This window comes from Acipenser ruthenus, chromosome 3 (genome assembly GCF_902713425.1).
Source record: "Acipenser ruthenus chromosome 3, fAciRut3.2 maternal haplotype, whole genome shotgun sequence".
Lineage (NCBI taxonomy): Eukaryota > Metazoa > Chordata > Actinopteri > Acipenseriformes > Acipenseridae > Acipenser > Acipenser ruthenus.
In genome coordinates, this window is record NC_081191.1 from 51366615 (window position 1) to 51383526 (window position 16912).

General features: G+C 37.1%; 1 protein-coding gene and 1 long non-coding RNA gene across 4 annotated transcripts in view; one reads left to right on the forward strand and one right to left on the reverse strand.

Annotated features, from left to right (window-relative positions):
- The first annotated feature begins 1370 nt into the window (after positions 1-1370).
- Positions 1371-11340, forward strand: LOC131720956 (uncharacterized). Its single transcript, XR_009319785.1, has 3 exons — positions 1371-1478; positions 8794-8876; positions 11276-11340. It is a non-coding gene; the product is annotated as an uncharacterized LOC131720956 (long non-coding RNA).
- A 706-nt stretch (positions 11341-12046) lies between these two features.
- seh1l (SEH1-like (S. cerevisiae)) overlaps positions 12047-16912 on the reverse strand; it is a 64021-nt gene continuing 59155 nt past the window's right edge. For 2 of the 3 annotated variants that reach the window (XM_033992988.3, XM_033992987.3), the window contains one exon: positions 12047-13452. In XM_033992988.3, coding sequence (XP_033848879.1) covers positions 13278-13452 — 175 coding nt within the window. In that variant the 3' untranslated portion in view covers positions 12047-13277. The other variant, XM_033992989.2, reaches the window with a different exon arrangement.

The following is a 16912-nucleotide window of genomic DNA, read 5'->3' on the forward strand; positions in this document are numbered from 1 at the left end:
GACCAGTTTACCGTCATGGAGCATTGATGTGGTGCTAGAAGCCCTTACCAAGGCACCGTTCGAGCCTCTCCACAGTGTGGATATGAAGTTCGTGTCTATAAAGACTGCGTTTTTGCTATCAGTGGTATCAGCAAAACGCGTGGGCGAGTTACATGCACTTTCGGTGCATTCATCATGTACTCGTTTCGCAGGAGACGGTTCTAAGGTCTCCATGCGTCCAAATCCGGCCTTTTTACCCAAGGTCATATCCCAGTTTCATATGAACCAACCAGTCGAGTTGATGGCGTTCCATCCTCCTCCTTTTTCTTCCCCAGAGGAAGAGCGGTTACACATGCTCTGCCCTGTGCGGGCATTGAGGTGTTATATTGACCGCACAAGGACTGTGAGGCAAACAGAACAGCTGTTCATATGCCATGGTTCTAAGACTTTGGGTCAGCCGTTGTCTAAGCAACGCCTTTCTCATTGGATAGTGGATGCTATTCAGTTAGCATATGATTCTATGGGCCTTCCGCCACCAGGGCAGTTGAAGGTACATTCCACTGGGGGTATGGCAACATCCTGGGCCCTCTTTAGAGGGGTGCCGATGTCTGACATTTGCGCTGCAGCCAGTTGGGTTACACCGCATACTTTTACGAGGTTCTACCGGTTGAATGTACTGGAATCCTCTGCTCCGTCATTTGGAGCATCTGTGTTACACTCTATGACGCCTCAGGTTGCGGACGTGTAGAGTGGTTGACAATATGGTGTGACTATTCCACCTTAGGACAGGTGTCATTGCGAGCATAGACGCTGAGGTGCAGCTCCGCATATGCGTAGATGTACTGCTTACGCAGTTGCGTTATGGCAGCAGTGTGGAGTAGTGGTTAGGGCTCTGTACTCTTGACCGGAGGGTTGTGGGTTCAATCCCCGGTGGGGGACACTGCTGCTGTACCCTTGAGCAAGGTACTTTACCTAGATTGCTCCAGTAAAAACCCAACTGTATAAATGGGTAATTGTATGTAAAAATAATGTGATATCTTGTAACAATTGTAAGTCGCTGTTGATAAGGGCTTCTGCTAAGAAATAAATAATAATGATAATAATATAATGTAAGTCTGTCCTACTGCCGAGAATCCTCCCTCGCAATGGCTTGGGTACACTGTTCCCATACCTTGATGGTTATTTTCGACTTGAAAGGGAACGATAGGTTGCGGATGCAACCGGTTCCCTGAAAGAGAAAATAACCATCAAGCCGCGAGGTCGCTCCGGAAGCCTTCACGGCCTGAAGAGCAAAAGAGGAAGTGGGTGTAGTAAGCTCCCAGGGGGGCGGGCTTACACGGCAGCTCGCACGGAGGCCTATCGGCAGCTTTGCTATAAAGCTCAGCCAATCCCTACTGCCTGATGGCAATATCCCATACCTTGATGGTTATTTTCTCTTTCAGGGAACCGGGGTTGCATCCGCAACCTATCATTTTATTATCCGGAATGATCAATTAAAGGTCGGTTTGGTGGGTTTTTTCAATAGTGTTATGATGTCCTCACTTAGTTGTATTGTGTGTATCATTTTCATGCTCTGTGCAGCTTCGGAACCCCGTGTTCCGGGTGGTTTTGTCTATAGAGCTGTTTATTGCACGAAATGGGCAGTTAAAGGTCGGTTCGGTGTGTTTTTTCAATAGTGTTATGATGTCCTGACTTAGTTGTATTGTGTGTATAATTTTCGTCGTCTTTGCACCTTCGGAACCCAGTGTTCCGGGAGCTTTTTGGTGATAAAAAGAGGGTTCTGGCCCGGAACGGGTTAATGACAGCGCGTTATTAATCGGTTCTGATTGTTAACATTTTCTCCTCATATGTCTAACTTTTTATGCTGTTTTTTAAAGCAATTCAATTAATTAAAGTGCCGTTCCGTCTTGTTCCGGCTTTTACCCCATCCCCTTGATTCCTCCGCCATGTTGGCGTGATGAACAGTGACCGATTGACAGTGCTGACAATCAACTAACTAGGCTGCCTGAGCTACACATTTGCAGTTTATTTTAGCGTGAAATCACTCTCAAAAAGATTTGTAACCATAGACCGAGTTTCGTGCGTGCGTAGAAAAAACTGTAAATGTGAAAAGGGACTTGAGCGCGCGCAGAATAGAACTGTAAGTGAAAAAAAGAGGTTGTATTTTATTTCATTTTACGGTTACAAACTGCGTTTCTGCGCGCTCGTATTTTTGAGAGCAAAAGTGGCGAGTGAGCAGAAAGCAGATTTGTAAGCATAGACTGAGTTTCTTAAGTGTAAATTAGAACCGTAATTGTATTTTTTCCCATTTTACAGTTACAAACTTAGTTTTACAGTTACAAACTGCATTTTACAATTACAAACTGCGTTTCTGCGCTCACAGATTTTTGATAGCTATTTCACGCCATAGAGGCAGTTCTAAATCCTATTGGGTGGTGTGTGCCTCTGTCAGCCATGTATCTATGAAACATATAACCTAGCTGACCGATTTCGGACACAATGGCAAATTCGGTAACACCGCAAAAAAAAAAAACGGATGCAAAAATATAGAGACGAATGTGAGAAGGATTTTACATGGGTGAACAAAGTTCATGACAATATTTTCAAAGCCCGGTGCACTGTGTGCAGAAAATAATTTTCGATCTCTCACGGCGGGAGAAGGCCATGCTCATAACAAACAAGGAGAACCAATCAGGCTATTCAATCGTTCTTTGTTCCAGAGAGATCAACTGAAGCTGATAAGGTAGGCAGGCTACTGTACTCATTGCATAATTTATTCCTCTAGCTAGAGCAATTACAATGATATTAGCTGACGTTAGATAGCTAATGTTACCCACCGCAATTTCTAGCCATTCACGGACCCGAGCACAAAGTTATGATTTTCTTCTGTAATGCGGTCTCCGGACTCTTTTTGCTTTCTTGTGGACTTTAAGTGTAACTATTTTAATTAATTACACATTGGACAGTGTTGTTCTTGTGTAGTTTTGACTTTTGATCGTTTATGAAGTACATTTTCTGGGTCACCACCAATTAGTAGCTAACGTTACTCTTAACGTTTTAAATGGACTTTATACTTTACGTGCGTGCACTCATATCATAATCCGTTCATCATTCTAAGTGTATTTTCTTGATGTGTGATATGTAAATAGCGTTTTAATGTATCGATCATTTTTTGGGTTCTTATAATCAAGATGTAGCCTATTTATATATGTGCATTTTAATAGTATGTATTGAACGTGTTGCTGTTATTTGCATTACACAATTTGTATTTAAATATTGAAATAACTAGCTAGTATTACTTAATGTAGCTAGAGTGAAGTTTTATTCCTTATTCCTTATTATATATATATATGTTATTTAAAATGTATTGAAATAATATTTATATACTCACATATTTTAATACTTAAGAAAAAATAATTGCCAGATATATATTTTAATACAGAATCAGTTGTTTAGTAGCCTATTTCATGTTATTTCTATTAAGTTATGTATTTAGTGCAAGAGATTTTTAATAACATAGGCTACTTTATTAATAGGTCACAGCTGCTGAGTTGGCTAATGTATACCACACAGTGAAGCACAACTTGAGCTACAACAGTACAGACTGTGCTTTGAAACTGGCACAGAAAATGTTTAGTGATTCATTCATCTGTAAAAGACTTGCCTATGGGAGAAGAAAATCAGAGTCACTTGTGAAGGATGTGCTTGCCCCAAAAGCAGTAGCTGATGTCATCCAGACCTTATCATCCACCAATGGGAACGAGAAGCTACTTTCCTTTTCAATACAAACGGATGCCTCAAACCAAGGGAACAGGAAAATGTTTCCTATTGCAGTCCAGTTCTTCACTCCTTAGGATGGTGTAGCAAGTAAAATGATTGATTTTATGGAAAATCCAGATGAATCTGCAGATGGCATTGTGAAATGCATCACCAGCTCACTGGAGAGGTTTGGATTATCTCTGAACTCAGTTTCAGCTTTTAGTGGCGACAACACACGTCAACTATGGTGTCCATCGCAAAACAAATGGAGTGACAGCCGAAACAGGTGCAGACTTCCACTCCTTGATTATGGAGGACAAACCTCTCCTTCCTGCTGCAAGAAGCAACCAAAAATATGCATGGAAAAGGAAATAAAGAACTTAATGGCTGCCAATAAAGATTCAATATATGTTGGTACCATCCATGTTTGGACACAACAGCATTGTTATTAGCCATCATAAACAATTTGCAAATCAGTAATCATTTCTACTTTACTAACAATTTCTAAATTCACATATCTTAGTCATTTTGACAACCAACTCTGATTCTGTAAAGACTTACAAACAGGCTGAGAATTTAGCAGAATTTATATATGCAGAGAGTTTACGAAGTAAGAATTGTAAGTCGCCCTGGATAAGGGAGTCTGCTAAGAAATAAATAATAATAATAAATAATAATAATAATAATAATAATAATAATAATAATAATAATATATTTTTTATTATTATTTATCTTTAGCTTTATGCAGCAAATTCTGGCATGTGACTTCCTGTCAGCAGAAATTTCATCAGGAACCACAGCAGGTTGCATGTCCACTGCTTAATTTGAAATGTGCAATAGCTTTGTGGTATTTATTTTAAAGGACACTTGTAATTCCACATAGTTCTAGGTTTTTCATTGTTTCATTTCATAATTATGTTTTAGGAGGGGAGGGGGGGGGGCACAGGTGTTGTGTGGCGTTGTGTTTGGGTCAGTTCCTTATTTTTGATGTCATGAGGTGGCAACCCTAGCCAAGGTTGACAGTGAGACAGTGACGCCACGTGCCTGTAAATGACTAGAGTTTGCACACTGTTTCAATCTTGTTACCTCCTCACGCTTGTTGCCATGGTTGTAGAAGATGGCAACGGTTGCATATGTCACACATGATTCGCACTACAGTAGGTTTTTACACAGAGAATTGTGAGGGTCTGGAACCAACTCCCCAGTAATGTTGTTGAAGCTGACACCCTGGGATCCTTCAAGAAGCTGCTTGATGAGATTCTGGGATCAATAAGCTACTAACAACCAAACAAGCAAGATGGGCTGAATGGCCTCCTCTCGTTTGTAAACTTTCTTATGTTCTTATGTTCTTATCTATGAATCAGCCTTATCTTCGAATTAGCCTACCAAGGTCTTTGTTTTCTCGAGAGAATAACACACACACTGGAGAAAGTTCAGTGTCAGTCACTACCGAAATTGTTTTATCCGGGTAGATTTTGTAAAAGTGATGATTCTAATAGGGCTCATTTCCATTGAAAAAAAAATGGTCCTTTTTATTATTATTATTATTTATTTATTAGCAGACGCCCTTATCCAGGGCGACTTACAATCGTAAGCAAATACATTTCAAGTGTTACAATACAAGTAATACAATAAGAGCAAGGCTTTTGCTCCTTGCTGCTTGGATCGTTAAAAAAGGGGTTTGTTATAGAAGGGTTTGTTATAGTTAAGTTGGACTGTATATATATATATATTCTCTATGGAAATGTATCACAATGTGTGTGTGTACATTAAAAAAAGATATTTAGGTCTAGACCCCTTCCAAGGGTGGGCCCAGTGCCACGGCTCCATGCTTAATCTGCTACTGCCTGGAGGAAATGTTTAGTAGCAACGCAGTTCCCCCTTCAGCACGAAAGTGAGTAGCTTGTTGTCGGTGCTCACACAGCAAGCGCCGTCCTGAGTTCATGTTGAATGCCTGTACTGCATTGTTGGTCCCCGATTAAAGTCGCCTTGTTGAAGAAGATACCTGGAATGGTTTTCGACTGCTGAAACCCACATGAAGTCTCCGAAAAGTCTTCCACAACTTTAAGTCACTTCGATAATTCAGAAATTCTTTGCAAAAAACTTTGTTAATGCATTAGTTAGGGTTGATATATATTTAAACGAAAAAAGTAGTGAAATGTGATGTTAAGGTTTTTAACCCTAACTCTGCATTCCCTCCCACCCCTTACAAGCAGTGGAAGGGGCAAGGCAACATATATACACACAGTTGTAGTCAAACGTTTACATACCCCAATGGAAATGTATAATTTCTAGAAATTTCTCGAAAAAAAAGAATTATAGGAAAAATCTTTTGTAGCAAAAGTTTTACTTTTGTGGATAGGAAAACAAATACATGTTTACAGTCTTTATTTCAGCAATTTGTTTTGCAAACTTCAAAAATGCTAATTCAAAAGGATTCATACTGACAAGGAAAATGAAATAAATAGCTAGTTGAGGCACCTTTAGCAATAATAACCTTTTAAACGATTAGGATAATTAGCTTTTGGCATGATTGTTTTGTGAATTTTGACCATTCTTCAACACAAAATTGCATTAAGATAATAACTAATAATAATTAATAACTAATTGCTTTTGAATTAGCATTTTTTAAGTTTTGCAAAAAATAAAAAAGATGAAATAAAGACTTGTAAACATGTATTTGTTCTCCTATCCACAACATTATTTTCTATTCACAAAAGCAAAACATTTGCTACAAAAGATTGTTTTTGAGAAATTCTGAGAAATTATAAATTTCAATTGGGGTATGGAAACTTTTGACACACACATATATATATATATATATATTATATAGTTTTGAGACTTCTCACATGCACTTTGCAAGTTATTATCACTAATTTATTCCACACATTAATATTAAAAAATAATGGTAGCTAATGATAGCTAAATGAGGTTCTACTATATATGTTGGTATACACACACATACATACAGTATATTGTATGTTACAGAAATAAAAGAAGCAAAGTGCATGTAAGAAGTGTTATTTGCAAAAATTATATAATATATATATATATATATATATATATATATATATATACAGTACTGTGCGAAAGTTTTAGGCAGGTGTGAAAAAATGCTGTAAAGTAAGAATGCTTTCAAAAATAGACATGTTAATAGATTATATTTATCAATTAACAAAATGCAAAGTAAGTGAACAAAAGAAAAATCTACATCAAATCAATATTTGGTGTGACCACCCTTTGCCTTCCAAACAGCATCAATTCTTCTAGGTACACTTGCAAACAGTTTTTGAAGGAACTCGGCAGGTAGGTTGGCCCAAACAACTTGGAGAACTAACCACAGTTCTTCTGTGGATTTAGGCAGCCTCAGTTGCTTTTCTCTCTTCATGTAATCCCAGACAGACTCAATTATGTTGAGATCAGGGCTCTGTGGGGGCCATACCATCACTTCCAGGACTCCTTGTTCTTCTTTACGCTGAAGATAGTTCTTAATGACTTTCGCTGTATGTTTGGGGTCGTTGTCATGCTGCAGAATAAATTTGGGACCAATCAGATGCCTCCCTGATGGTATTGCATGATGGATAAGTATCTGCCTGTACTTCTCAGCATTGAGGAGACCATTAATTCTGACCAAATCCCCAACTCCATTTGCAGAAATGCAGCCCCAAACTTGCAAGGAACCTCCACCATGCTTCACTGTTGCCTGCAGACACTCATTCGTGTACCGCTCTCCAGCCCTTCGGCGAACAAACTGCCTTCTGCTACAGCCAAATATTTCAAATTTTGACTCATCAGTCCAGAGCACCTGCTGCCATTTTTCTGCACCCCAGTTCCTGTGTTTTTGTGTATAGTTGAGTCGCTTGGCCTTGTTTCCACGTCGGAGGTATGGGTTTTTGGCCGCAAGTCTTCCATGAAGGCCACTTCTGACCAGACTTCTCCGGACAGTAGATGGGTGTACCAGGGTCCCACTGTTTTCTGCCAATTCTGAGCTGATGGCACTGCTGGACATCTTCCGATTGCGAAGGGAAGTAAGCATGATGTGTCTTTCATCTGCTGCAGTAAGTTTCCTTGGCTGACCACTGCGTCTACGGTCCTCAACATTGCCCGTTTCTTTGTGCTTCTTCAAAAGAGCTTGGACAGCACATCTGGAAACCCCTGTCTGCCTTGAAATTTCTGCCTGGGAGAGACCTTGCTGATGCAGTATAACTACCTTGTGTCTTGTTGCTGTGCTCAGTCTTGCCATGGTGTATGACTTTTGACAGTAAACTGTCTTCAGCAACCTCACCTTGTTAGCTGAGTTTGGCTGTTCCTCACCCAGTTTTATTCCTCCTACACAGCTGTTTCTGTTTCAGTTAATGATTGTGTTTCAGCCTACATATTGCATTGATGATCATTAGCACCTGTTTGGTATAATTGTTTAATCATACACCTGACTATATGCCTACAAAATCCCTGACTTTGTGCAAGTGTACCTAGAAGAATTGATGCTGTTTTGAAGGCAAAGGGTGGTCACACCAAATATGGATTTGATTTAGATTTTTCTTCTGTTCACTCACTTTGCATTTAGTTAATTGATAAATATAATCTATTAACATGTCTATTTTTGAAAGCATTCTTACTTTACAGCATTTTTTCACACCTGCCTAAAACTTTTGCACAGTACTATATATATATATATATATATATATATATATATATATTACTAAGCAGTTAACCTATACAAATATGAATGTTTTCCTTGCTACCTTCTCTGTACATATTAGATGCTATAGAACTAGCAATACATGACAATACAATACCTATTTACTTTTAAATTGGTATCCCAGTATCATACATTATTGCATTTATAGAATATCACAATTCAGCCATGTCATTAAAACCGGTTGTGGGAGAAGTGCTTAATAAGTGGTTTGTACATGTACAGTACTTTAAATTCGTAATTTAAATCAATCCATGGATTTCCCCCTGGTTATGAGTAAATAAAACATCTCTACAAACACGCATCAAACGTATATGTCTTCAATAACTGTATTTGTATTTCTACTTGTTATACAGGACTCCCATCCCTCCTTGAAAAGGCGAAGGAAATAAAAAACATATAAAAAAAAGACTACCACAAAGAAGTATGTTCAAGCTCAGTGAGTATGAATAAAACCCATTTGTGTTTTAACTGGTTGTGTATAACAGAATACCAATGTTGTACAATGCTAAAACATACTGTACATATTGGGCCTCATTTTCAAATGATATGAACCCATATAAACCCATGGAAGATCAATGGGCTTTTTTAAGTGCATCACCTTGAAAATGCGGGCCACTGTGTAAAAGTGCAATATGTTTAAATAGCAAGTTTAAACATAACTTAAGTTCATATTAAATTACAGTGCCTTGCATAAGTATTGACCCCCCTTGGACTTTTCCACATTTTGTAGTGTTACAACCTGGAATTAAAATGGATTTAATTAGGATTTTTTGTCACTGATCTACACAAAATAGTCCATAATGTCGAATTGGGGGAACAAATCTACATATTTTTCAAAATTATTTACAAATAAAAATCTAAAAAGTCTTGATTGCATAAGTATTCACCCCCTTTGCTGTGACACCCCTAAAAAATCTTTGGTGCAACCAATTGCCTTCAGAAGTCACATAATTAGTTGAATGGAGTCCACCTGTGTGAAATTAAAGTGTCACATGATCTCAGATTAAATACACCTGTTTCTGGAAAGCCCCAGAGTTTGTTAGAGAGCATATCTAAACAAACAGCATCATGAAGACCAAGGAGCTATCAAAACAAGTCCGGGATAAAGTTTTGGAGAAGCACCAATCAGGGTTGGGTTATAAAAAAATATCCCAAACTCTGAACATCCCACAGATCTCCGTTAAATCCATTATTAAAAAATGGAAAGAATATGGCACAACCGCGACTGCCTAGAGAAGGCCGTCCACCAAAACTCAGTGACCAGGTAAGGAGGGCATTAGTCAGAGAAGCAACCAAGAGGCCAATGGTGACTCTGAAGGAGCTGGAGAGATCCACAGCTAAGATGGGAGAAACCGTCCATGGGACAACTATAACCCAGACGCTCCACAAAGCTGGGCTTTATGGAAAAGTGGCGAGAAGAAAGCCATTGCTGAAAAATCCCATATCAAATCCCGTTTGGATTTTGCCAAAAGGCATGTGGGAGACACAGCAAACGTGAAAAAAGGTTCTGTGGTCTGATGAGACCAAAATTGAACCTTTTGACCTTAGCGCAAAACGCTATGTGTGGCGCAAAGCCAACACTGCTCATCACCCTGAGAACACCATCCCCACGGTAAAGCATGGTGGTGGCAGCATCATGTTATTGGGATGCTTTTCATCGGCAGGTACTGGGAAACTGGTCAGGATTGAGGGCAAGATGGATGCAGCCAAATACAGGGAAATTCTAGAGGAAAACCTGTTTCAGTCTGCAAGTGACCTGGGACTGGGGCAGAGGTTCACTTTCCAGCAGGACAATGACCCTAAACACACAGCCAAAGCTACACTGGAGTGGTTTAAAAACAAGAACCTGAATGTCTTAGAATGGCCCAGTCAAAGCCCAGACCTCAATCCGATTGAGAATCTGTGGCAAGAAAATTGCTGTTCACCAAAGGTCCCCATCCAACTTGACAGTGCTTGAGCAATTTTGCCAAGAAGAATGGGCAAAAATTGCAGGATCCAGATGTGCAAAGCTGGTAGAGACTTACCCAAAAAGACTTACAGCTGTAATTACTGCCAAAGGTGCTTCTACCAAGTATTGACTCGGGGGTGAATACTTATTGTAGGAGCCAATTAGTATTTTTTGCCTATATTATTTATGAGAAGACATATTTTGATACATTATATTTGTCTATTACGCATTTACAGTAATAGGGTAGTATATCTTTAATAGAGCGAGCTTTGTTAGGTTCTGGGGCTCGTGCGCTTTTGTATAAATTCGGAAAATAACTGTCACTTTTGACTCTGTGGTAGACATAGCTTTGGAGCCTCACGGTTTTCTTACCGTGTCGTGTAATCTTTGTTATTCTGTGGAAATTACCAGTCAATAACTTATCTGTTATTACGCTGAAGATCCTGTAAAATAACTGTGAATACTAACCTGTGGAAACCTGAGGAATAAAAGTTGTATTGCTTTATTTTACTACGGAGTCTGTGTGGATTGGATAACGTTAGATGGATACGCGTCAGCCATACCAGCCCAAGCTATGCAAATTTGGATTTTACACATACACTTATGCAACCAACAAATGTCTTTTTTTTGTTTAATTAACTTTTGTGTCACAATAAAAAATATTTTGCACATTCAAAGCGTTAAGTATGTTGTGTAAATCAAATGGTAAAAATCCCAATTAAATCCATTTTAATTCCAGGTTGTAACACTACAAAATGTAGAAAAGTCCAAGGGGGGTGAATACTTATGCAAGGCACTGTATATTACAGGGAAAACATTGATACTTTTTTCTCACTTTAATTTTAGTTTCACTTGATTTTGTTCATCTTTTTTGTGAAAATGTTTAGATGCCAGGTCAGAAGTAAAGGACCACTGCAAATAGAGGTCAGATCTCAACAAAGACATATCTGTTATAAATGATATTAAGAAATGGAACAATGGTGAGGTAAGTGCAACCCAAGAGCAACTACTCATTCTTACTGAATAAATGTTCAATGTTTTCAATTGTAATACTGTTGACATTCCAGTAGGTCTGTATCCAACATTTGTTTGTAGTTTAGTACATATTAGCTGCATTGAACTTTTTCATAAAGTAACTGAGTCACAGCATATCCCATCTGAGACCAGTTTATTTAATTTGCTGCATATGTTTTATAGTTTTGTAGTACCAGTATTTGGCTCCCTCTTCCCATTATTCATTTCATGTGTTAAACTTAAAGTCACTTTATTTGTTTACTAATAAAATGTGTATATAAAATGGGTAAACACTATAATTAAAAATAAATAAAAACTATAGTGGTTTTCTATGTGCAGCATAGAAGCATGCAGGCACAAATAGAATCTTACCTGTAACCCTGCATTTTAACAAAGTAGCGTGATAAACAGGCTTCATGTGTGTCAGACTTTTGAGAATGGTATATGCCAACAAGGCAACTGGTTATTATTATAAAATTTTTTAAAAAATGAGGGTGGGGGGTATTTTTGGATACTATGCATATTTCATTAGCCAGTTATTCACAAGCACTTAAAGTGGGAACATTTTGTTGTTGCTCTTCTGGTAAGTGACACATACTAGTACGGACTGTTAGCTTAACACTCAATAAAAACATACATCAATATGCAAGACATTTTCACCAGCTTTATTAATCATGTGGACATTTTTAAATGGGACTTACAACTGTCAAATATATAAATTGGAGCAACCAGTGACCTGCCTAATACTTAAGAAACAAAACCCTAGAATACAATGTTTCCAGTCACATGAATGAGACAGCAACCATCACATGCATACTAGTGGTCGCATATCACACAGCTTCCTCAATCTCAAATAATGCATTGTTGTTGTTTAGGTGCATTTTGTAGATCACCTTCCTGAAGGCTTTTTAGAACACTGTTGTTTCATGCATTTTTTTCTTCTATCCAGTCTGGGCAGGATTTCAGTTTTGATTGGACACTGTTGAGGCCACAGGGGAGATTTAGAAAGTCATCAGCATGTTAGAAGTGAAACAGAAAATGATACAAAGTGAATCTAAGCAACAAGAATAATACATTAGTTAAGAAAAATATAACTGATTTTATATTCATACCAAGATGCACTCTCTAAAATACAATGTATATACAGTAAGGTTGGAGCTAGATAAAAGCACCTGTGTTAGAAGGGTAAGTTCTACTTTCAGGTTCTATAACACAATGCCAATATTGAGAAATAATTCTTCTGCCGCCTACCTTTCCATAAAAGTAACATTATAAAAGTTACTTTGGAATGTTTTGGAGAAACAAATGCCAAAGCAATAAGGTTATTTATTATTATTTTTTTTAACAATTAATTGTTTTAAATTATATGTTTTGTATGCTTCCTGAACTAGTGATTATATATCAGAGTTCAAATGTATACTTCAATACACAAGAATGGCACTTCAGAAAACTGAAAGACCTGTTAACAATCAGCTTTCAGTTTAACAAGACACAGAATACCAGTGTTACCAAATTGTTTGATATGTTACTAGATATTACGCTTAAGCCAACATGTTTACATTAATAGTACTTAAATTGGTAGAAATAAACATCAAATGATTTGATTACAGGCACTTCAGAGACAGCCTTAAGTTTCTTCTACAATGTCATCATAACAGATGATACTATAAAATATATATTTAGTGGGAACCATAAAACAGTAATTTGTATGCAAACTGAGAAATATGAAAACAAAACAAACAAAAAAAAAACAGTTCCACAAAATAATCTTCTTCAGAAAGGCAAGAAAACATTCAAATCTAAAATAAGAATAAATGGAGACATTTGTGAGTGTTCAATATGCAAGGCCTTAGAGTTGTGTTTTTAAATAGTTCTTTAAACCCATTCATTCTCAGGTTGAGTGGTATAGCGTCTGCGAGGGTGAGGAAGCTGGGAGTTGACAGAGTCAGCATCACAAGTTTGCTCTATCAGAGTGGGAGGAGGAAGAAGCTGGGCATAACTGGACCATCTCGATCCAGCCCGAGGGGGGTCCAGAGGGGGAAAGAAATACCTGAAACAGTGGAGACAGAAACAACAAAAAACACCACAAAAACAAAAAAGCAGAAGAAGAGAAAAATAGTAAATACAAGGAGAAATGAAGGGGAGAAAATGACCATGCTTTAAAAAAGTTTGAGTAGATCCATGCCAAAAATAAAGAGAACAAAACAGTAGAATTGCAGATCTTAGGTCAAAAAGAGAAGATTATTTGGGCATCCTGTTTTTTTTGTGTTTGTTTTTATGTTACACAAACAGTGTACCTGTAAATTCACACCAGATTTTTTGACTCAAGTGCAATACATCAGAACATTCAAACAATATCCTGACAAAATAAGAAGGGCTCTTTGGAAGTGCATGTCACTTTGCTAGATACATGCTTGTCCCAACATTACATAGAACATTTACATTGTTTAAATTTGTCTTTTACAAATATCTAACAAAGCTTGACAATTTGCGATTTGATAATTCAAAAACTAAAATTGGCAAAAGTTACAGTAAAGAATGGAAGTGGCAAAATTGTAAAAAGAAAAGGTTTATGCTCTTCGCATTTCTGTTGCAACTTAAGGGGTTTCTGGCGATAGCCGCAATGTAATAAAATGATACCAAATGATATAGCATCCTGTACAAAACTGTAGTCAAAAATGTGAAAAAAACATGTTGTATCGTTTCTTTGTAACTGAAATCTGTTTGCATATTTTTCTAATATTTATTTTTTCCGCAAAATATTTCAGTGTCATAAGTGTCTCGAAGTTTATATTTCCTTTATAAATTCAAAAACAATTCAGTATCACAGTTTAACAAACTGCACACACATGAATACAAATATAGCCTTGGGTTTGTGATTGGTAGTAAGCAGGCTGCTGGTGTCTTGGGAGAGGTCAGCCGGCACAGGGAAGGGGAAAAAGGAGTTCTCTTTCCATTCCTGTGTGCATGCAACAAGCAGCAAAACAGCAAAGTTACTCCAGTTAGCTTGGAATCAGCTGAGCTTTCTTTCTGTTAAAAACGACATAATACAAGTGGAAAAGGCAATTTGTATCACAGTTAATAACCACAAATTAAAATTGTACACACACACACACACACACACACACACACATTTTACATACATGTATACATACTATATCTATATCAATATAGATAGATAGGCTTCAGTGAGTTACAGGAAAATAATTTCATCAAGGGTTTCTGGGACGTCATAAATGTATTTATTTTATAAACTGTCACAGAAACCCAAGATATAATTGTTTTCCTATCTATTATTTTTCATAATACATGGATACCCTTGTGATGCTAATATTAAAGAAGACAAGGTTCAGCAGTAGTTTGTTTTTTTTAAGCGTAGTGTTTCATTGTACAGATGTTCAATGTCGTTCTCTGTTTCTCAGAGATATGTACGTACCAGCTTTATGTTCATTTAAAAAAAATTAATAAATATATTCTCATTGTGTTGATCATTAACAAACACTTCTGTACTGTGTGTTTGACTTGAAAGTGATGGTCTTGAGGAGTCCAATAGGTCAAAGTTGAAGTATATTTTCCTCTAGAGGAATTATCACTTTTTGATGTCTCTGTGGTATTATGTCTTTTTTTTTTTTTTAGAATGGCTCAGGATGCAAATATAGCCTTCATCCACGTATTTTTTATTTATTTATTGTATGTATATATATATAATGTATTATGTATTCAGCATCGGCACACAGACATTTAAAATGACTTGCTCTTTGTCTTCAGACATACAGTAATTATGGAAATGCATTTAGATTTCTAGAGAGCCAAGCAAGTTTCTGAATACTCTGAATTGCAGAAGTCTAATAATTCATAAATAATCTAAATATTTTGCTCTACTTAATGCCAAGATATTTAGGTCAGTAAGGTGGTTATGTAAGGTGAAATAAATAAAGACCTCAACCCCACCAAATCCAACAGGGTAGAAATGCACACAGTAAAGTGGCCGGGCGGTCCACAGCCTAATGCTTTACTGTGTTTACCCTTTCAAGAGTAAAGGCCTCTACACACCCGACATTAGTGAAAATATTTTATTAAATTTTTCAAAGATAAACTTTGATTTTCGTATTTACCACACACCGCACCACAACAAAAAAATATTTTCCTTGCGCCAAGAGGACTTAGCTGCCCTTCTTTTGACATATTTTTTTGTTTGGTTTGATTTTCATGCTCCACAAATCTCACACAGCCCTACTGCTGTCTGTACTCCTGACTCACCTCACCTCTGGGCTGTAAGTGCGGCCGCTAAATACCCCGATGCACAGGCGGCTCTCAGTGCGACCCTCGTTATCGTGATTGCAGCTCATTATTTGTGCGTGTTGAGTAATTTGCACTGCTCTTAAGTTTATATAGGCCACTGTGCAAAGTAATTGCCTGGCTGCTAGGCAATTTGGATTTTGTAGCCACAATTGTTTGCACTACACCAGGGGTGTCAAGCGCCGTTCCTGGAGGGCCACACTGTCTTCTGGCTTTCGTTCCACCCGAGCTCTCAATTACTTAATTGGTCTAATGATTTGATTAACTGGACACTATTAAACACTTCTCTACAGGCCTCAACATGTTTCACAGGTAGTATACCTTGAATCAAGCGCATATTTTAAAACCATAACTGTAAAAGATCTTGAAAAATATTAAATATGTCAAATTGAACAAATAAGTAGATCAATTATGTTAACTGAGAGCCTAAGTTGAAATAAAATAAAAAAAAAACAGAAGACCCTGCGGCCCTCGAGGACTGGAGCAGCCCCAATGTGTTTTAAAGTTCTACGATTTCCAATAAAACCTATTTTGGAGTGTAATGTGTAGTGTCATTATAAATGGTTTATTTCTTTACATATTTATTTTAAATTACTGTTTAAATATTTAAGTGTCATTACCATAACAAGCTATCATTACCGTAACTAATGTCATTACCATAACAATAGTTATTTTAGTTAATTAAACTGCAGCAGCATTGGCAGGAGTGAAAGTTAGACTAGCAAAGGGTTAAGGGGTTCATATTTTAAAAAATAAGAGTTTGGTATACTTTTAATCATTGCGAATATATTGAATTAAAAACATCAGTACAAAACCCGATATAAAAAAGTGCCAAAATTAAGTTTAACTTTAATTTTAGTTAAAGTTTATCTTTTGAAAAATGAAATAAATATTTTCACTAATGTGTAATGTTATAATGCCTAATTGATTTTATGTATATTTCTCTTTATACAACAGCTTTCAGTTGTGTTACGGTAATGACAGATTTATGTGCTAAAACATTTTTTAACAAAATTATTAAATATATTAATTTCAGCTCGGCTAAGTAAGTTGTTCTATGCAGATGAGATTTTACTCATTTAATTTTGGTTGTTTCACTAAAAAAAAAAAAAAAAAAAAACACATCAATTTCTCAATTTTTTGGAAACCCAATTTGTCCCCTTTCTGTAGAATGACCCATTTTATTGAGAGAGAGAGAGAGAGAGAGAGAG